Below are 22235 nucleotides of genomic sequence, written 5' to 3' on the forward strand. Positions count from 1 at the left end.
AAAGTGAATTACCTCAAATTTTGTTAAGGGAAGTGTTGGTATTACATCAGTGATTACAGCAATAATAATGCCACAAGTATGAGCATATTGCCAAGAAAGAGCTATGATTTGAATCATGTGAGTTTCTCTTTTAATGTTCTTTTCACTAAGTATTTTCCCAGTTTGATTTAATTTCTCATATCCAGTTCTTTCTTAACCCTCACCCTGTGGCCTATCATTACAACCTTAATAAAGACCTTTTGATCTTTGATTTTGGTGTTGACTACATTAGTGGAGAGGATTTCTGAAAATTGGACTTATGGGGTTAAGTTTTAAGAGAATTCTTCTGATTTTGGTTGTTCTACTTTTATCTGAGTTTGCAGGTGGTTTGAGGTTAAATTGACTATATCACACACACACTCAAGGTCTTAGCTTTAGGTTGAAGTAAACGCCTAACTCTTGCTTGACAAATTGCAAAATTTTTGATTGATTTTCTTGCTATCTTTGATGTTAAAAGAGTAAGATACTAGAGGTGAAATCTAAATTCATAAAAGCTTGGTGAATGATGATACTTCTCTTTGGGGTCGAGTTGATATTGCCTAAACTATCATTTGTTTTTCTTTTTGTTTGAGGACAAACAAAGTTGTAAGTTTGGGGGTATTTGATGGCTTGCAAAATTTCATATTGCAGATTTTACAAGTTCGCTCGAGCGGAGGCTTTTGGCCGCTCGAGCGAATTCAGGCAGATTCAAACGCTCGACTGCCGCTCGACAGGGAGCTCGAGCAGGTTGCTGAAAAACGAAGATCGCTCGAGCGGAGACATTGGCCGCTCGAGCGAAATCAGGCAGAGTCGAACGCTCGATGTGCGCTCGGTAGGACGCTCGAGCGAAATCAGGCAGAGTCGAACGCTCGACGCGCGCTCGACACCCCGCTCGAGCGAACATCGTATTTTGACAGATTTTAGGTTTTCCGCCGTGGGACCATATAAAAGGCCATTCTTCACTCTAGAGCCGCGGTTTTTGACTGGAGAACACTCTTTGGGAGAGAAAAACATAGCTAGAGGGATTCAAATCATTTGTTTTGAAGACGGAATTCCAATTTATTGCACGTACATTGGATTCATACACGAGCACGGACGGGAGAAAGGCGTTGAATCGTTCTCTTGAGCTTTTGACGACCAGTTGAGGCTGCAAGGAGGATTTTTCAGTGTTTATTTTCTTCTTCCCATCTTCTCAGAACAATTATGGTGAATTCGTTTATGTTGAATTCCAATTCTAGTATGAGCTAAATTTTCTTCTTTCTAGGAAAACGATGTAACCTAATTCCGAACTATGCTTGTTTGTCCATGCTAATTTAATGCAATTCTCTCTTTGTTTATCTGATTTATTCTGAGTTTAATGCTTCTAATTAACTGGCCATTGATTAGATGATTATTAATCTTGTGATTTGCTATCGAAAGAGGGAATCATAGGGTAGATCTTGGATATTTCAGCATAGGTAAGTATAGAGATCGAAAGACTTGTATGAACCTGTGTAGTAATTAAATCATTGGTCTTATTGCGTTCTTGATTATTTAATTTGCATACTCTTGTGTGAATTGATAAACTAGAATCACTTCCAATTGACTATCGAAATAGGCTTTTGGATGAATTAGAGATTTGCTAATAGACAAAAGAGGTTTAAGTTAAATTAGCTGGATGAGAAAAGCATAGTGAAGAATTATGGTGAAATCGATTTCCTAGAAGGTTTCTTCCCCATTGAATTTGATCTTTGAAAGTCAGTTTTATTTTCTTTGCTTATTCCTCTTTGAGTTGATCTAAGTTTATTTGCAACTACAAAAACCTTAGCGATTCCTCTAGATAAAATTGAGATTAGCATAATTTTGGTATTTGGCAAGAGTAAGGTACCAATCCCTGAGGACGATACTCTACTTATTATTTTACTATAAAACTACGATACTGTGCACTTGCAGTTTTGCACCGGTCAGGAACAACAAGGGAGGAACCAAAATCAGGCACATGGAATCACCGACCTTCTAGCATTTTCACTTGGTGGTGAAAGGAATAGTTGGCAAATAGGGGCAAAAGAAATTTCCATTGATCCAAACCTATGAGAATTTGTGGGGTAACTATTGGGGGTATTTTCGTCAGGGGCCTGAGGCCCACTGGGGCCAACCCAAGCCCAACATCAGGCATATTCTCCACATTTTGTATAACCTGAAATGGCCTGGCTCAAACCCACAGGAGCCTCCCAACGGCTTGGAAAGAACTCGTAGCCCATGGTAAATTAGGTATAACTATCTAGGCCAAGATGAGACGTTACAGGAGAAGCGTGGGAAGCCAGGCAAGAGGAAGAAGAAGGAAGCATGCCAACAGAAAGGGACTAGACTAAAAATAGCACCAGAAGATCATGCCACATTAAATGTTTTCACCAAACAACCACGCTGCATTAATGACTAATCCCAAAGGGCTATGCCGCATTAAAGGCAGTATGGTGAAGGGAGTTTCGAAAGGACTTCCCTTCCCTCTAGGCCACAAGGTATGGCCATCTGACCCTTAGGGCTTAGTATATAAGGTCATCGACCTTCAGGTAAAAGGATCAGCTTTCACTCTAATCAAATCTCCCCGCTAAAATCCTGCATTCACTCTCTTCCCTTTCTCCTTAGTAAGCCATTATTGACTTAGGCATAAGAGGTTAGCCGGGCCACCCCAGGGCCACTCTCCCCGATCTTTTCTTTGTTGCTGCAGGCCCTATCAGTAGAAGACCTGAACCGCTGAGAACCCGATCCTAAGGTGTACAAAACACGTCGTTAACAGTAAGGATGATGAGTAGAATGACTTAAACATAAATAATATATATATGTAATACATATATTACAAATTTTAAAACAAACTCAAACGAAACAAGTCCAACAGTATGAATTTTGTTCACAAATTAAATTTATATAAATTTAACTTAAGTAATATTAATATTTACGAATAGTTGGTTTAATTTATTAAATCAATTAAATAAGATGAAAGAAAGAAGACAACAATAATTGTGGAGCTTTGCCACTCATCATTTCACACAGTGCACTTAGGGCTGGTTTGGATTTAGAGATAGATGAGATGGTTTTAGATGAAAGTTGAATAAAATATTGTTAGAATATTATTTTTTAATATTTTTATTATTATTTTAGAATTTGAAAAAGTTGAATTGTAATTTAAAAAAGATAAATTATTTATTAATGTGAGAATTTGAGAAAATTGTAATGATGAGATAAGATAACATTAAATGCTTTCCGAATCCAAATGTGGCCTTATTTTTATTTTATTCCTGCTAAACTAATTGAATTATTTTATTTATCATTTATACACCATATACCATATACTTGTAAAGAGAAAAAACCAAAAAATAAAAAATTATGTATATCATATTATTATATAAGAATGATGAGTAGAATTTTTTTAATTAGTGATATTATCTGTTGTAAACTGACTTATGTATGACCACCATAAGCCACCACCTTAAACCATAAAACAAATGCCCATAAACCGACTTAGTTCACCTATATATTTGAGCAGCATATGTTGTACGAGTATCAAGTTTTTGGAGTTGAATAACAACACTTTAAAGTTCTTTTCTTGAAATATCATTTCTCTTTTAGTTATATAACACGTTATCAGCACGAAATTCTGTTGGTTTTGAATTTAGTGGTCTTCTACTTCAAGTAAGTTTTTTGAATATATTATTTGTAGTCTCCAAGATGAATATGAAATGTTATATCACTTATTATTACTTGATAAAATTCTGTGTTTATTCTCATGATTTTGTTAATGTATTTCTTATTTATAAGATAAATATACTTATTTTCCCGATTCATGTATGTAGAAAATATCAAATTTTACAAAATTGGAATTCATTGCTCTTGATATTTATGGAAAAAAATTATTTATCTTGGATCATTGATGCTAAGATCTATTTGGTTGCGATGAACCTAGGTGATACAATCAAAGAAGGAAATCACGTGTCCCAGTAGGACCGCACTAAGGCAATGATTTTCCTTTGCCACCATCTTTCTTAAAAATTAAAAACTGAGTATCTCAATGTGAAAGATCCCCTTGCTTTGTGGAATGATTTAAAGTAGAGATATGAGCACTAGAAAACTATAATCCTCTTAAAAGCTCGTCATGACTAGTTGCACCTGAGGTTGCAAGACTTCAAGAGTGTTAGTGAGTATAACTCTGTACACTTTAAAATCAGCTCAATATTAAAATTATGTGGTGAGGAAGTCACTATTGATGACATGTTAGAGAAGACATACACTACTTTTCATGCCTCGAAAGTGCTCCTGTAGCAGCATTATTGAGAGCGAAAGTTCAAAAAATATTCTAAACTTATATATTGTCTTATAGTGGCTGAGCAAAATAATGAGTTTTTGTTAATAAATCATTAATCACGTCCTACTGGTTCCATATCATTTCCTAAAATGAATGGTACTGGATTTACACCATTTCCAGAAGTGAATGGTAAATCTTTTCAAAGAAACTAAAAACATGGACTTGGTAGGAAAAACTGTAGAAGTGAGGGTCCCAGAAGCGACCACACTAAAATGGATAATAATATAAATACACCGTATCACCAGAAGTGGCTCAACTTAGAGAAGGGTAAAGGCTTTTAGAACAAATTTTCAATGAAAGATGAAGATGTATGCCATAGATGTGGTATAACTGGACATTGGACTTGTACATGTTTTACGGCTAAACACTTGGTTGACTTATACCAAGCTTCTATAAAAGAGAAAAAAAATTTTTTTGAAACAAATTTTATTGAACCATTATATGCTTTAGCTTCTATAGTTGGAGAAACTATTACCCACCTTGATGTTTCTGATTTCTTTTACGATCCTAGTGGTAGAGTTGATCATTTGATTGGTGATGTAAGTATTCATTTCAATTAATGTATTTTCTTTATCTTATAGTAAAGCTTTTTAATATTTTTCCATGTTTTGAAGTAATGTGAGTTTTGTAGTAATGAGTCTTACTAATGAACCTTTTATCTCTAAGATGAATGATAGAGATGTATGTTTGGCTGATAGTGCTACAACTCACACAATTCTTAAGAATAAAAAACATTTTCAAAATTTAACACTGAGCAGAGCCTACATTCATACAATATCAGGTTCATCGAATCTAATTGAAGGTTCTAGAAGAGCTTATATCATGTTGTCTAATAGCACCAAATTTTGTATGATGTTGCTCTATTTTCTTTATGATCTAGAAGAAATTTATTGAATTTTAAGGATATATGTCGTAATGGTTGTCATATTGAAACCACCAACTAATGCAGTAAAGAGCATCTTCTCATTACTAAAATAATTTCGAGCCAGAAGCTCGTATTAGAAAAACGGTCTGTTCTCTTTTCTGGATCATATTATACAGAAATGAGAACAATTGAATCACATGTGATAATATACTAAAAGTACATTGACCCCAAAGTATTTATGACTTGGCATGATTGCCTTGGACATCCAGGATCAATAATGATGAGGGGAATCATTGATAATTCTTATGGGCATCCCCTAAAGAATCAGAAGATTATCTTACCCAATGAATATCCGTGCTCTGCTTGTTCTCAAGATAAATTGATTATCAAACCATCTCCCTCAAAGGTTATTGAATCTCCATCATTTTTACAAATGATTCATGGGGATATATGTGGGTCTATTCAACCATCAAGTAGACCATTTAAATACTTTAGGGTTTTAATTGATGCATCAAGTCAATGGTCACATTTTTATCTACTTTCCACTAGAAATATTGCGTTTGCTAGATTTCTTGTCCAAATAATTAGACTACGAGCACAATTTTCTAACTATCCAATTAAAACTATTCGATTGGATAATTATGTGAATTTACATCTCAAACTTTTGATAACTATTGCATGTCAATAGGAATAGATATTAAATATCTAGTTGCTCACACACACATTCAAAATGGTTTAGTTGAATCATTCATCAAAAGGTTTCAGTTAATTGCTAGATCTTTACTTATGAAATCAAAACTACATATTTTTGCAGGGGGCATGCTATACTTCATGCAGCATCCTTGATTCGGGTTAGACCATCAGCATATCACAAGTATTATCCATTACAGCTTGTATTTGGTCAATAACAAAATATTTCTCATTTTCATATTTTTGAATATATTGTATATGTTTCAATTACACCTCCACAACATAGAAAGATGGGTCATCAACGTAAATTAGGGATATATGTTAGGTTTGATTCTCCATTTATTATTAGACATTGAGCCTCTTACATGGAATATGTTTAAAACATATTTTGAGGATTATCATTTTGACGAATCTATTTTTCTAACATTGGGTAACGAGAAGTCGATACCTGAAACACGAAAAGAAATTACTGTCAACAACATTACATTACATGATTTAGAGAAATTCTTGATACATTACATGATTAATAGAGAAATTCTTAATAGAAATAAAATTATTGTCAACAACATATTTTCATATAAAATGGCCCTTGACATTACCAGAAGTAATAAAGAAAGCAAGCCAAGAACTGTCGAAGAATGTCGACGTAGAAATGATTGGCTAAAATGGACATGAGCTATTGAAACTGAATTAAACTCGCTGGCTAAGCCAGAGGTCTTTGGACTTATTGTACAAACACCAAATGATATAATGCCTGTTGGATATAAGTGGGTACTTATACGAAAACATAATGAGAAAACCGAAATTATGCGATACAAAGCACGACTGGTCACACAAGGTTTCCTGCATAAAACCGAGATTGATTATGAGGAAACATATTTTCTTGTTATAGATGCAATCATATTTTGATTTTTTATTAGTTTGGTAGTTACAAAAGGATTAGATATGCAGTTGATGGATATAGTCACTGCATATTTATATGGATTATTGGATCATGAAATATATATGAAAATCCCTGAATGATATAAAATGTTTGAAGCGTTTAGTTTAAGTACATCTAAAAATATGTTCTCTATCAAGGTTTAAAGATCTTTATATGGGTTAAAGCAATCCGAACGCATGTGGTAATCACCTTAGCGAATATCTATTAAAAGAAAGATTTAAAAATAATCCAATATGCCCATGTGTTTTTATTAAGAAATCAGAATTCGGATTTGCCATTATTGCAGTTTATGTCGATGATTTAAATCATGTTGAAACTCCTGAAGAAATTATGAGAACTGCTACATATTTAAAAAATGCATTTAATGAAAGATTTTGGCAAAAAGAAATTTTGTCTCAACCTGCAGCTGGAGCATTTGCAAAATGGACTTCTCATTCATTAGTCAACGTATACAGAAAAAGTCTTGATGCACTTTTATATGGATAAAACTCATTCCCTGAGTACTCCAATGGTTGTTCAATCATTTGATATATAGAAAGATCCATTTCGTCCTTGTGAAGACGATAAAGAAATTCTTGGTCTTGAAGTACCTTATCTTAGTACAATTTGAGCTTTGGTGTATCTTGTAAATTGCACTCAGCCTGATATTGCATTTTCAGTCAATCTACTTGCAAGATATAGTTTCACACCAACTCAAAAACATTGGAATGGTATTAAACATGTCATTCATTACCACCGAGGTATGGTTGATATGTGATTATTTTATCAACATGGATCAAGTCTACAGTTGGTTGGATATGCAAATGCAGGTTATCTTTCAGATCCACGTAGAGGTAGATCTCAAACTGGATATGTATTTTACTTATGAAAATTATGCTATATTATGGAGATCTGTCAAGCAAACACTATCTGCCACCTCTTCAAATCACTCAAAGATCATTGCAATTTATGTGAAAAATCGATAATGTATTTGGCTAAGATTAGTGATTCAACATATTTAAGAAAAATGTCGTCTTCCTGTGATCAATGATAGCTTAACAATTTTATACGAATATAATACTGCTTGTATCACTCAAATAAGATGATGATATATCAAATGTAACAGAACTAAATATATTTCACCTAAATTCTTTTGTATCTATGAACTTCAGGAGACATGTGAAATTGATATCAAGCAGATATGGTCAAGTGATAATCTTGTAGATTTATTCACTAAGGTATTACCAATTGTAACATTTAATATGATTGTGCAGAATATTGGAATGTGAAAATTTAAAAACCTACCATCATGCACTTTTCAAGGAGAGTAAATATCTTGAAAATTTATGCTCATTGTACTCTTTTTCCTCTAAAGTTTTGTCCTATTGAATTTTTCTTTGTAAGGTTTTAATGAGGAAATCTTAAAACACTTAGCAGTATACTTGAATACTGTATTCTTTTTCCTTCACCATTGATTTTTTTTCCATTAAATTTTTACTTAATAAGATTTTAACTAAACATATTATTAATGAATAATCATCCAATAGAGAGTATTGTAAATCGACTTACGTATGACCGCCATAAGCCATTACCTTAAACGATAAAACAAATGCCCATAAACCAACTTAGTCCCCTTATATACGAGCATCATTTGTCGCACGAGTATTAAGTTTTCTAAATTGAATAACAACACTTTATAATTTTTCTCTTATAATATTATTTATCTATTAGTTATATAACATTATCGAAATTATCAAGGAAAACTTTTAGGAAAATTCTAGGGATCCCGTTCACTTGTCCCGCTGCACTTATTTTTTTTTTTTTGAATTTTTTTTACAGAAAGATTAAGAAAATTATATTTTATTATATTGTGAATTTTATTCATTTTTTTAAAATATTTAAAAGTATTCAAAAAATGATTTGAAAAAAATATTAAAAAGTGTTTTTATTTTTATATTTTTCAAATCATTTTTTAACACTTTTAAATATTTTAAAAAAATAAATAAAATTTACAATATAATTAAATATAATTTTTTTAATAATTTTATAAAAAAATTTTCAAAAAAAAAAAAAATTGCAGCGGGACAACTGAATGGGATTCCGCCAGCGGGATACCTAGCATTGCCCAAACTTCTATGATGCGCGAACACACGAAGTAGCAGGGCCTCGTATACAGCAGATCACAATTTAAGAGGGAGAGAGGGAGTCGTCTCGGACCTCTCGGTACCTTGCGGCTCAAGAAGTAGTAGAATAAGTAGAAAGAAAAAGGAGAAACAGAAACAGAAAGAAAGAGGAAGATGGCGAGGTACGACAGGGCAATCACAGTATTCTCACCAGATGGCCATCTGTTTCAGGTCGAATACGCCCTAGAAGCCGTGCGCAAGGGCAACGCCGCCGTAGGTGTCCGTGGCACCGACACCATCGTCCTCGGCGTCGAGAAGAAGTCCACCGCCAAACTCCAAGACTCCAGGTCTCTCTCTCTCTCTCTCGCCGTTTTTACTTTCTATGAGAATCATAACGGCTGAGATTACCTTTTGATATCTCTTACCGAGCTAGTAGGCGGGGCTAAGGTTGTGGTTACGGTTAGGGTTTTCCCAATCACTGTGATTTACTGTTGGTACACAGGAATTCATAATAACTATTCACTCTCTTTTTTGGGAAATTGATATTTCCGATTAACTTTACAGAAACGGTCGATCTGGAATTTCTTATATGCCCCAGTGTTTTATGTGCTCTATAATTTCTCAGACAACTTTTTGTTCATAACTAAAAAGCTACGTATAGAAATTTGATGATTTACGTAATGCTTCAAACAAACAAGTTATCAGTAACATATTGGCGATATAACCGATTAAAAAAAAAAACATATTGGTGATATATAACTCAACTAGCGGTCGCCAAACCTTAGCAAAAAAAAAATCATTATTTTTCGAAATCTTGGACTGCCCATATCTTGAAAATGTTGGTAATCACAACTGGGGATCGCCTTTAGATTAGAATGACCAAAACGAAACGATGGAATTTTTTACTTCATTTCAAAAGATGGGACTGATTTTAGGCTCTCAAGTTTCTCCTATGAGTTAAAAAAGATACCAATAGAATTACCTTCTATTTTTTTGGATTACGCAGCCATGTTCATTATATTTGTTGATTTGAATAGCAGCACCGAACAATTATTCTCGAGTACTTTAAGAATGCTTTCTTGGCCATTATGAAGGTTATTATTTTTTTCTTATCATTTGTTACATGTTGTATAACACTTTCTGGGTTTAGAAGTCTGACTCTGCTCCTTCTGCTTTGCAGATCGGTTAGGAAGATTGTAAACTTGGATGATCACATTGCACTAGCCTGTGCTGGACTCAAGGCTGATGCTCGTGTTCTCGTAAACAGGGCACGGATTGAATGTCAAAGTCATAGGCTTACAGTCGAGGATCCAGTGACTGTTGAGTACATTACTCGTTACATTGCAGGTCTTCAGCAAAAGTACACACAAAGTGGGGGTGTGAGACCATTTGGCCTTTCAACTCTGATCATTGGTTTTGATCCCTATTCTGGTGCACCGTCATTGTATCAGACAGATCCTTCTGGGACATTTTCAGCTTGGAAGGCTAATGCAACTGGGAGAAACTCTAATTCGATAAGGGAGTTTCTGGAGAAAAACTATAAAGAAACTTCTGGGCAAGAAACAGTGAAGCTTGCAATCCGTGCATTGCTTGAGGTAAATTATCTCAGCTTATTTCATAGATAATGAATTCATACTTCATTACATCTTTGCTGTCACAGATTGGCCTCTCTTTTTAATGTTATGTGGTGTTATTTGCATTAACGTACTATATTTGCACACTTCTTCTAATCATCCAACTGACATTATTATTTGGTATTCTGCATGTCAAAGATCCCAGCAGTTATGTTTCTTACTCCCAGAGTACCTCCATTCTATAAACTTTTAAGGCCGGACTGTTAGAATTTTTATTATTTGAAATAAAATAATTTTTGGATATTTCAAATAAATATTCTTATTTACTTTTATATATAGTATTTTGCATTGATTGAGAATGTCAACTCATTGAATATATGAAGAAGGAAATGTTAGATAGCATTTGTTATGTAACAAAAAACTAGTCATTTTCTAGCTGTTAGACAACATTTGTTATGTAACTAAAAAACTAGCCGTTTTCTAGCTGTTGGAATGTATCATAAGTAGGTTATAAGATAGTTGATCTGTTCAAATTGCAGAAAAGTTAAGAACAAACGAGAGTTTTCCTTGTAAAAGATATCTCTCCATTTTGTAATTCTCAAAAGAGTAATGCTAGATACAATCATGAGTTCAAGCGTCGCATACTCCTTTTGAAAAAGAGTGGGGTCTACCATTAAAAAATTAATTTTTATATGTGGATCTCATAATTACTTACTTTTTTTAAAAAGGAGTGTGTGGCTCTTGGGCATTTTATGACTACAAATATTATTTCTCTTCTAAAAAATGTGTTTTTGAGTTGTTTTATAAAAGTATTACTGTAGAACAACAAGAAAATAGAGGGCTTCACTGTATCCTAAGAACAATTTTGTCAATACTCTATAGCATGTTGAAAGGAGACAAAATATGTTCTAAATGAATCGTCCTTACAATCGAGCCTTGGAGCCTAGATCTTTATTTTTTGTCTTCCTGATTTCATTATTTTCATTATAATTTTCTAACAATTTTAGAACATATCTTGTATTATTGTTAGAAAATGATAATGAAAAAATTGGAATCACGAAGGCAGAAAATAAAGATATGGACTCCAAGGCTCGATCGTAACGACGATTTCTTTACTAATAGCTAGAAAATGACTAGTTTTCTGTTACATAATAAATGTTTAATATATCCTCCATATATTTCAATGAGTTGACATTCTCCATCAATGCACAAGATATTATATATATATTAGGAAATATGCATATTTATTTGAAATACCCTAAATATATTTCATTTCAAGTAATAAAATTTAACATTCCCCCACTATTTCAAATAATATATATTTAAAATATCTTGTGCACTTTGATGAAAATAAACTGCTTCAATGAAGGTGTCTTTCGGACTTGAACCTTCACCTAGTGAAATATATCAAGACTATGTCAAGGTAATCAGTGAACATGTCTGGAACTGATGACCCTATTAGACTAGTCGAATATATTTCACTTATTTATTTTCTAATCCTCCAGGTGTTTTTACTCAGCTTGCACTTTTATGGCCATGTGCACATATCCCAGTTTCATGAGAGACCTAGGTAGTGTCAATACCATAGGAAGCTGCCATACTTCCACTCTCAAATAGGCAAGTTCATCTAAGGTGATCCTATTTGACCTTGACTAATTAGTCTATGAACTTATTAAGAGTTTTACTCGTCCTTTAAACTTCAGGAGTACCATAACGCTAGAATACATCTCTTTTAGAATTGGGGTTTAAAAGAATTTCTTGTGTTTAAAAATATAATCACTCTTATCAACTTGTTGATACCCATTGAAGCTTGCCCATATTTCAAGTCCAATGTTGGGTTGCCATTGTAGGTAATTTACTTAATAGACCTCAACCCCACTCCCTTTGATGTTTTGTAAATCAAATCCCATGCAAGGCCTTTTGGTAAGGGACCCGCCAAATTCTGAATAGATTTAACACATATCATTGAGTAATTCACGCACATAATTGTGCCCCAAACTAATGTCTTGATTTATTGTTATACATATTGCTTGTAGCTACTTGCAAGGTTGCCTCACTGTCACAATAAATCGTTACTGCAGGAAATTGTTTATTCCAAATTTAGTGCATGGAATACATTAGATTCTCTATTAAACTGGCATATTTCAGTTGGGATCTACATCTTCCTGTATTTTCTCTCAATTTAAGACTAGGATCATATGGAGTCGAGACTGGCTGTTGGTCTTCGTGTCTATACTTCTTGATCACTTTCTCAATATAATGAGATTGTGTCAAGGATAAACCATTGATTGTTCTCACAATCTTAATACCGAGGATCACATCAGCCTCTTCCGTATCTTTCATATCAAATATTGAGTAAAGAAACTTTTTAGTTTCCTCTACACATTGAAGGTTGCTTCCAAATACTAACATATGATCAACATACAAACAAATAATCACACAAGTATTATTATCTACTTTATAATATACACACTTATTAGCATCGTTTGATCTAAAACCATAAGATAAAACTATTTTATCAAATTTCTCAAGCCATCGTTTTGGAGCTTGTTTCAAACCATAGAGGGATTTAATCAATTTGGAAACTTTCTTTTCATGACCAGCCAGAATGTAATTTAGTTGAGATGGTTCTTAAGCTATTAGGCAGCTCCAAGAAAGAAAGAAAGAGAGATGTAGAAATCAGTTACATCGACCCATCTCGTGATTCCAGATCATCAGATCCATGCTTGAGTTAAACTGCACATATTTAGTATAGTGCACTTGGTATTCTAGTTTTGATGTCCTGAGCAACTGTCACCTTAACCTAAAGCCCATGCTCAAATATATTGATATTATAGTATGTTAGCTTCATGTTAAATACCGCTTGTTTTTTGGCACCATAATATATTTAATTGTTTACGTTTTATGTTTAGGTTGTGGAGAGCGGGGGGAAGAACATAGAAGTTGCTGTGATGACTAGGGAGCATGGACTACGGCAACTTGAGGAAGCTGAGATTGATGCAATTGTTGCCGAAATTGATGCAGAGAAAGCAGCTGCTGAGGCTGCAAAGAAGGCTCCTCCAAAGGAAACATGATCTCATTTTCACTTTTCTCATCTCTTTGGGTCAAACTGATCATTGTTGTCATCCATTTGGATGTTATTGGAGTATTGGATCGCGAGCTTTAGAACAACAAAAACATATAGCTACTTGAATTCTGAAAATGGAGATGAGACGAATTATAAACAGATTGTATCAGAAGTGATAATCGCAAGGCAGCCTATTGGATCAAATCAAAACTCAGACTATCGATCATTATGTTTTAAAATGATTGAATTGAACACTTTATATGTTGCATTGAAGAGATATTTAAGTATTTCAAGTAAAAGATCTTTCCTTCAGTTCTTCCTTCCATGTTTTAAATGGAGATGATGCAAGTGAACCTGTAAATGGGTGGGTGTTCTGAGAGGTTTCCTGGAGAGCATTAGCATGTACTCGTGTGCTTAAAGACCAAACTTATCTGAGAAGGAGAAAGACTTGGGGCACTCATAAATGGCTTAAAAGTTTGGATTCTTAATTTTGATTCTTGAAAATATTATCTTTTTTTTTATCTTTCTAAAAATGAGATGATGAGCTTACTTTTTACATACAGAAGGAAAGTATTTTTTTCGAACAAAAATAAAATGTATAAAAAAAAAAAAGGGTTAATTTGATTTTTTTTTAGTTTTGCCCAAAAACTAACATCTAATAAGCCCACGCATACCCAACCGTTGAAAGTTATGGGCCAAAAAGGAATCGAAAAATGGCCCATGCAGGTCTCGAACCTGCGACCTTCGCGTTATTAGCACGACGCTCTAACCAACTGAGCTAATACGCCTGTTGTTCAATATTTGTGTAAATAAATTTTAACCAATTAAAACGGGCAGTTTTCGAGTGACAGTTCTGGCTGTCATCATTTACTACATTATAATTATTAAAATGCCACTATTTATTATTTCTATAATAACTAATGTAGCATCAATGATTGCGAAATTAATTTTCACGAGTTAGTCAAATCATTTTATGCCACCGTAGGTTATTTTTTTTCCCTTTCTAAATATTTTTTTATTAAATTTATTATTATTGACACCAGATATTTAAAAACAAAATCTCAATTAATTTCGAGGAATACTTCTATCCGATGACCTTTAAAAATTATTTACATTCAAAAAGATGGATTCAATAGGTAAACTTGCCACAATGGCCAAGATCTCTATCACTTGAGCTAACTCTTATAATCTTATCTTTGTGTTTATATCTATTTCATTTTTAAAGATAGTTATAAATAGGATTAATGATGTGATATGGTCATGCAATATGGAAATTTAGGCTCAATTTGGTTAGCCAATCCCGCCTAACTCAATTCAACTCATCTCATCTAATCATTACAAATTTTCTAACTTTAAATACAAAATATAATAAATAATTTAACTTTTTTAAATCTCAATTTAACTTTTTTAAGTCATAAAATAATAATAATATTAAAAAATAATATTTTAAATTTTCATCTCAACTGAACCCACTATCCAAAACAGGCCTTACTCATTAGATGGACCAAAGTTTTGTACAACGATGAATGAATGGAAGGACTAAATTAAGAATTTCTTAAAAATAAAAATGAAATCATGCTAAGTTGAGAATTAAGGAGGTATTTTGAATTTTATAGCTTATTTTATAAAAATACCCCTCATTTTAAAACATGTATGCCATTTTCGATTTTTGCAAATGAGTTAAGACTTAGGGGTTGATTTTATAATTAGGATTTTAGAAACAAATTAAAAGTAAAATTTTCAATAGCTTTTTGTGTGAAAAATATTATTCATTTTCTTTTAATCAATTATCATTTTATCATCATGATATATTATCAAATGACTAGCCGATAAAAAAAATTTAATATATTTTATAATCACTTTATATCATAATAATAAATTAATGAAATAATGAGAATTAACAATAAATTGAAAACTCCCTAAATTCTCAAAATCGGAGGATGAGCCATCCACTTCCTCATATCTCATTTCCTCATTTCTCATTTCCTTTTTCTCTTCCTTACCCCCTCTCTTTCTCTCCTCTCTCTCTCCATCCCTTATTCTTTTCTCCCTCTCATTCTATTCTTTCTCTTCTTTTCTTCCTTTTTTTTTTTTTTTTTTAAAGTTAAAAAGATGGATCTACAGTCTTCCAACACCTCTTGTGAAGCACGAGCAACACACTTCCTAGGCCGATCGTTGGAAAGATAGTGGCGAATTACCCCTTCCGGCAGCTTCTTTGGCCATTAGATCCATTTAGATATGACTTTTATGGTTGATTTCGAAAGTTTACCAAGTAGATTTAGACTATAATTCATCATTTTTATGTCTATCTTTTTATTTTCATTGTCGTTTCCTTTTTTTAGTTAAATAATAATAATAATAAAAGATCATCTTTTGGATGTTTTGTTCGTAGAGGTTAAGTATTTTCATCTTTTGGAAGATGGTGTATGAGTCTCTGTTTTAGGCAGAGTGTTATCTTTTAAACGGTTTGTTTGTAGAGAGCTACAATAGTAGTTAAGATCATACTAGTTACTAAAGAATTTTATATATTGGTGGAGCTCTAAACACAGCAACTAGCTTGTAATCTAGGAATTTCTCTGCATATATCTGATCATGATTGTAAATTTTCTCTGCTATTAAAAAAAAAAAAAAAAAAAGGAACAACATTACACTTTTGTGTGTATTTTAATTTTCTAATACCCAAATGCATCACTATAAAAGTTTTCAAATAATACTATTCATTCACAAATGTAGTATATAACATTTTTCATTTGGGAAATGATAAGGATCCAGTTGCGAGATCCCGTTCATTTGTCCTGCTCACTTTTTTTTTTTTGAATTTTTTTTTACAAAAAAATTAAGAAAATGTTGTTTAATTATATTGTGAATTTTATTCATTTTTTCAAAATATTTAAAAGTGTTAAAAAAATGATTTGAAAAAAATATTTAAAAGTGTTTTTTTTTGTTTTTCAACACTTTTAAATATTTTAAAAAAATGAATAAAATTTACAATATAATTAAATATAATTTTTTTAATCTTTCTGTAAAACAAAATTCAAATAAAAAAAAAAAGTTCAGCGGAACAGTTTAACGGGATCCCTAGCATGGTCATTTTCATATTAGAATATCATTCGTTTAGGAAAACCTACTTTTCCGGGAAAGAGAAACAACTGGTTCCTAATCTTAGGGACATTAGTGAGTAGAAAATATCAATCTTTTAGGGTATAAATAGAGATATAGAAAGGTTTGGGTAAGTATGAAAACTACACTCTAACTTAGGGATACGATAAAAATGCCCAACGGCTAGTTCGTATAACGTTGAGCAACGGTCAAAAATTTCGAAAATTTTCTGATAATACCACCTAAATCTTAGCATTACCTCACTCTCTCAGTGATCTCTCTCTCTCTCTCTCTCTCTCTCTCTCTCCGGAGAGACTTCTACTTCTATCTTCCTCGTCTGGAAGATCGTTGAACTGAAACCCTCGTACTCCAAAGATGTTGCAAGATATGTGGAACGCTCCACCTGGTTTCCGACCCACCAAGTCGGCTCCTTCCTCACCAGCCAAGCCTCTCGGGGTTTCAAGAACTAGATCCGATTCCTTCCACGTAACCCACAAAGTACCACTTGGCGACAGCCCTTATGTCAGAGCCAAGAATGTTCAGGTAAGCTTCTGGGTTTTCTTAAAATCAATTGAAAATCTGTCCACTTGCTTGAATTTCTTTTCTGCTTGGTGGCTATTTCTTTCCTTCAAATTGGTTGAAAATTGTGTTTTGTTGCTTTGGTTCGTGCTCTGACGATGGGTCTTTTTCTTCTTGCTAATTTGAACAGTTGGTGGAGAAGGATCCGGAGAAAGCAATACCTCTGTTTTGGGCAGCTATTAATGCTGGGGATAGAGTGGACAGTGCCCTGAAAGATATGGCTATTGTGATGAAGCAACAGAATCGGGCCGAAGAAGCCATAGAAGCCATCAAGTCGCTTCGACATCGGTGTTCAGATCAGGCACAAGAGTCTCTTGATAATATTCTTTTGGATCTTTACAAGGTAAATCAAAAGATGTTACGTGTGTGTGTGTGTGTATTTCTGGTAGCTTCAGATCTCGGTGATTAATTAGGATTATACTAACAATTTTTCTTCAATGGCTCTCTTTCTATAGAGATGTGGGAGATTGGATGACCAAATAGCTCTCTTGAAGCACAAGCTGTACTTGATTCAACAGGGGCTAGCTTTCAATGGGAAACGCACCAAGACCGCCAGATCTCAAGGAAAGAAATTTCAGGTCTCCGTGGAACAAGAAGCCACTAGGCTATTGGTAAGAATCCAAATCCCCAATGGTTGAAGTCCTAGTTTGTCCAAGACTCAATTATACGTGAAACTGAGGTTAATTATTTGTTGTAGGGGAACTTGGGATGGGCATTGATGCAGCAAAACAACTACATTGAAGCAGAAGATGCTTATCGGAGGGCGCTTTCGCTTGCTCCGGATAACAACAAGATGTGCAATCTTGGTATCTGTTTGATGAAGCAGGGAAGAATCGTTGAAGCCAAAGAAACATTGCGGCTAGTGAAACCAGCGGTGGCGGATGGTCCGAGAGGCACAGATTCCCATCTCAAAGCCTATGAAAGAGCACAGCAGATGCTCAAGGACCTTGAGTCTGAAATGATGAACAAGGGAGGAGGGGACCGGGTCGAACAGCGCCGGCTCTTTGACGCCTTTCTTGGTTCTTCATCCATTTGGCAGCCTCAGCCTTGCAAGGATCACACTAGCTTGCCTGCTTCAAATTCGATCACAACCCAGGATGAGTTTCCTGATGAGAATATCAATTCAAACATAACAGAAAACCAGATGGTACTAACCCAGCAGAGAAGTGCCAAACAAGTTCTTCCTCCCAATGCCAATTTTCTAAATGTTGCTGCACCACCATTTTTTTCATCAAAAATCATAAAGGAGCCGACTTTGAAAGACCTGGTTGAGAATCAGTTTCCTGAGAGCCTTAAGAGAACAAGGTCTGGAAATGCTGCCAAGTCGGTCAGAATAAATGATATGGGGATGACCATGAAACCGTTTGTGGAATCAGGAAAGCAGGAAAATAGGACTCCAAGACTATTATCTCTTTCATCAGAAGAAACAGATGTCAAGTTGATAGAGTTTTTGCCCGACAACAAGGATTTTGAAGATGCGATTATGGCTGCAGTTTTGGGCACAGATGAGGTAGGGAAGGCAGCTGATACAGCTATATTTCAGAGGAAGATTGAGAAGAGGCTTAAGGTTTTTCAAGATATTACACTCTCGTTGAGTCCGAGAGCCTGACTTTGTTGTGTCTTAATATTTTCCCAGCTAACTGTAATTTCTTGAGTATTTTTTACATAGCTTCTTTTTTAGGTGGGAGATGCACTTGTTCTCCTTTCACTTCAGTTCCCGTGAAGGGCCACCCAGTAATGCCAGCAATTCTTTCACGTAGAAGCAGTGTAGTAGTAAGTACCATGGTAGATTATTGGTGCTGGTCCCCTCGGCAGAAGTTTATTCACCTATTTAGAGTCATTCATGTATGTTGCCTCTCTCTTCAACAAAAGGGGGGTTTTTTACACAATAATGACATGATTTTTATCATTTTCTGCACTTCTGAATTATTAGAATATGTTTAGATTCTAATAGATTTCTCTTGTTAACAAATCCAATGGGCAGTACTTTTGGACGAAATTGGTTATTTTATGAATAGCCGGACGGAATTTTCCTCGAGTTGCTTTTTCCCTTCTTTTTTGAAAAGTTGCTTTATTAAGAGAGTTTATATACACCATACTCTCTCTCATCCTATTTTTATCCTACTAAGTTATAAGGATGTGTGGCATATTCATATCGACATTAAATAATAAAGAATATACATAATAAATGATCATTATTTAATAGATAATGATACACTTATCACTCACTCTTTTACCACTATTTTACCACTTGTAATGTATTTATTTTTTTATCATTTTCTTTTAAGTATTTTTTAACATCCTTAACCATTAAGAAAAAATTTTAAAAATATAGAATTTTAGTGATAGTCACTTGCTTAATTCATTAAGTAAAAGAAAAATTTTAAAAAAATTAAAAAATTAAAACAAGTGGTAAAAAAGAGTAGTAAAATAGTGATAAAAGAGTAGTAAAATAGTGATAATAAGACTCATTATTCTTATTGGGGTAATAGTGATAATATGTCACATCATATTTAAAAAATGATCATTTTATTGCATGTTCTTTATATCATCTAATAATGATGATAAATGTGTCACATCTTATTTAGTAAGATAAAAATAAAATGAGATAAAATGAGAGTGTTGTATATATTGACCTTATTTCAAGAAGAGAAATTCTACAGGCAATCGGCCTGTGTCCCCAATGCGGCCTCGTTGTTGATGTGGCAACTGAATATTTAAAGAATAAAAAAATAAAAGACAGAAACCCAAATATTTTGCAAGTGTTGTAAAACCCCTCCCTATCTTTCATTACAAAGCTATTATAGGGTTGAACGAACCCCTTTGACTGCGCTGTCTGCCTCTGTGAATTTGAGCCCGAAGACAAACTCAGGTTGTTGCCAAGTGCAATTGGAAGGAGCAAAAGAGAGAGAGCTTCTTCGTTTCAAAGATTTGGCTCCGAGGGAAGAAGGAGAAGCCGAATGCATCGGCAGATGCATCAAGGCTGGTGGTCTCGTTCCGATTTTAGGTGCATCGGAGTGTTGTAGCTGAAGAAAATTTGAAGGCCAAGAATGGAGATGGGGGTGCAAGGAGGAGTATTTCTGAGATTAAAATTGGGACGCGTGAGAATGAAGGGAATGAATTTTGTTGTGATAAGGAAAGGCAGAGTTGTAACAATTTGGATTCTCAAGTAAAGGTACCATCTTTTGCAAGGCAGTTGAGAATAGAAATAAGAGATTTCAAGCATGTAAGAGATCTGAAGTACTAAACTGGACACAAGACTCTCCTGCATAAGACTCTCCCTCATTTCACTGATATATTTTTTTTTTCTAATGTTCTCCCATACTCAGAAACAAAAAAGTCTCTGCCACAGAAAGTGTGCAAATAATGTATTTTTAAAGTATTCTTTCAGTTCTGTTTAGAATTATTTGTCTCTATTATTGTATTGTATCTATTCTTTGAGTTCATCTATTGAACACATCTAACTTTTTGCAAGTATTTTCTATAATTATGGAATAACTAGGAAATACTTGCCAACATTCTTTAATGGTGATAGAAGGCGTCATCCTTCTATTTTAATGAATGAAGTTGTGAGCTTTATTCCGTCTTCATTCTTTCATCCCAAGCAGCTTTATAGACGAAGGGCTTCGAAGACGAAGATTTTTATACCGAGCAACTTTTGTTGTTTCTGTCTTTTATTTTTTTATTTTTAAATAATTTGACTACCACATCAGCCATGAGAGCGCAGTGGGGATGCAGGCCGATTGCCTGTAGAATTTCTCTTTCAAGAATTATTCAATTCACCTTCATGGGTTCGTGGGGATCCCCCATATTTATTTCTTGGGCTTTATGGCGTACTCGATGTGCAGCATGGATGGATGAAGTGGTGTTTGATTGGAGGGGCATAGGTTCGTATGGTGAAAGGTATGGTGATTGTGCAGATTTCTTTGACAATGCGGAAGTTTAAAATATTGGGATCCAATGAGAGTTCATTTAAGTGAATTAAAAAGTCCCATTCTCGGCCTATTCAAGGTTAGTTCAAATTAAATGTAGTTGGCAGGTCCTTAGGTGCATCGGGTGGGGGTGGTGTTATTTGGGATGAAAAGCATTGTGTTGTGGGGTTTGGCCATTCTTATGGGCATGATACAAATATAGTGGTGGAATGTCGAGCTTTTTTAGATGGATTGAGGTTGTGTTATCAGCTCAAATTGAGAAATATTTTAGTAGAATTTGATTCAAGTGTTGTGGTTGGTTGGTTTCTTTTGGGGACTTGCAATTATTGGTATCTATAGGATTATTGGGATGAAGTTTTGAGTCTCCCTTCTTTGCTTAATATTCGAGTTTAGCATATTTTAAAAGAGGCCAACAAGGTTGCTGATTTCTTGGCTAAGAAAGGATCTAACAGAAGGGTTATGGATTTTCTTAGAGAAGGTTTTGGTCTGGGGAGATTTCATGGGCTTGTATGCACGGATAGATGGGACATCTCTTATATTTGTCGTTAGTAGTTGTTTGGTCATTAGGTGATGTTATTTTCAATTATTGATGTATTCATGCTTATTCCTCTACCTGAGTGAGGGTTTTATCAATAATCAGAGGTACCGCCCTCCTTAAACAAAGAAAAAAAGAAGAAGACAAAAGCCCATCAAAGGACCCTATAAGGAGCGTTGCAAGTGGGAAGAGAGACAGATAGGGGGGATAAGCAAAAATAAATGTCAGATGGGAAGAGAAGAGAGCAAAAATAGAGAAAAATGAGAAAGGGGTGAAAAAAGTAAGTGAGTCACACGCAAGGGAGAAGTGACATAAAACTGATTTCCTCAGCTATCATGAATAGGGCCACAATAAAAAGGGATCTGAGATATGAGGAAATGGGACTTCCACACGGCTAAGCAATGATTACGAGAAGATAGAGATCATCTTCAACCTTGTTACGAGAGCTCCCATATCTCTTTAGAAAAGATGTCTCTAAATTCTATTGTATAA

The 22235-nt window shown here is 34.2% G+C and overlaps 2 protein-coding genes and 1 non-coding gene across 3 annotated transcripts; 2 read left to right on the forward strand and 1 right to left on the reverse strand.

Annotated features, from left to right (window-relative positions):
• The first annotated feature begins 9023 nt into the window (after nt 1-9023).
• Nucleotides 9024-13910, forward strand: LOC122317126 (proteasome subunit alpha type-7). Its single transcript, XM_043134057.1, has 3 exons — nt 9024-9304; nt 10138-10552; nt 13444-13910. Exons 1-3 carry the CDS (start codon nt 9132-9134, stop codon nt 13603-13605), a joined length of 750 nt encoding a protein of 249 aa, XP_042989991.1. The 5' UTR covers nt 9024-9131; the 3' UTR covers nt 13606-13910.
• A 402-nt stretch (nt 13911-14312) lies between these two features.
• Nucleotides 14313-14386, reverse strand: TRNAI-AAU. The gene has a single exon. It is a non-coding gene; the product is annotated as a tRNA-Ile (tRNA).
• Nucleotides 14387-16946: 2560 nt separating this feature from the next.
• LOC122314963 (protein POLLENLESS 3-LIKE 2-like) lies at nt 16947-19194 on the forward strand. Its single transcript, XM_043130618.1, has 4 exons — nt 16947-17240; nt 17407-17619; nt 17732-17887; nt 17974-19194. The coding sequence occupies exons 1-4, from the start codon at nt 17073-17075 to the stop codon at nt 18883-18885; spliced, it is 1449 nt and encodes a 482-aa protein (XP_042986552.1). The 5' UTR covers nt 16947-17072; the 3' UTR covers nt 18886-19194.
• The last annotated feature ends 3041 nt before the right edge of the window (nt 19195-22235 follow it).

The sequence above is a fragment of the Carya illinoinensis genome, chromosome 7 (genome assembly GCF_018687715.1).
Source record: "Carya illinoinensis cultivar Pawnee chromosome 7, C.illinoinensisPawnee_v1, whole genome shotgun sequence".
NCBI lineage: Eukaryota > Viridiplantae > Streptophyta > Magnoliopsida > Fagales > Juglandaceae > Carya > Carya illinoinensis.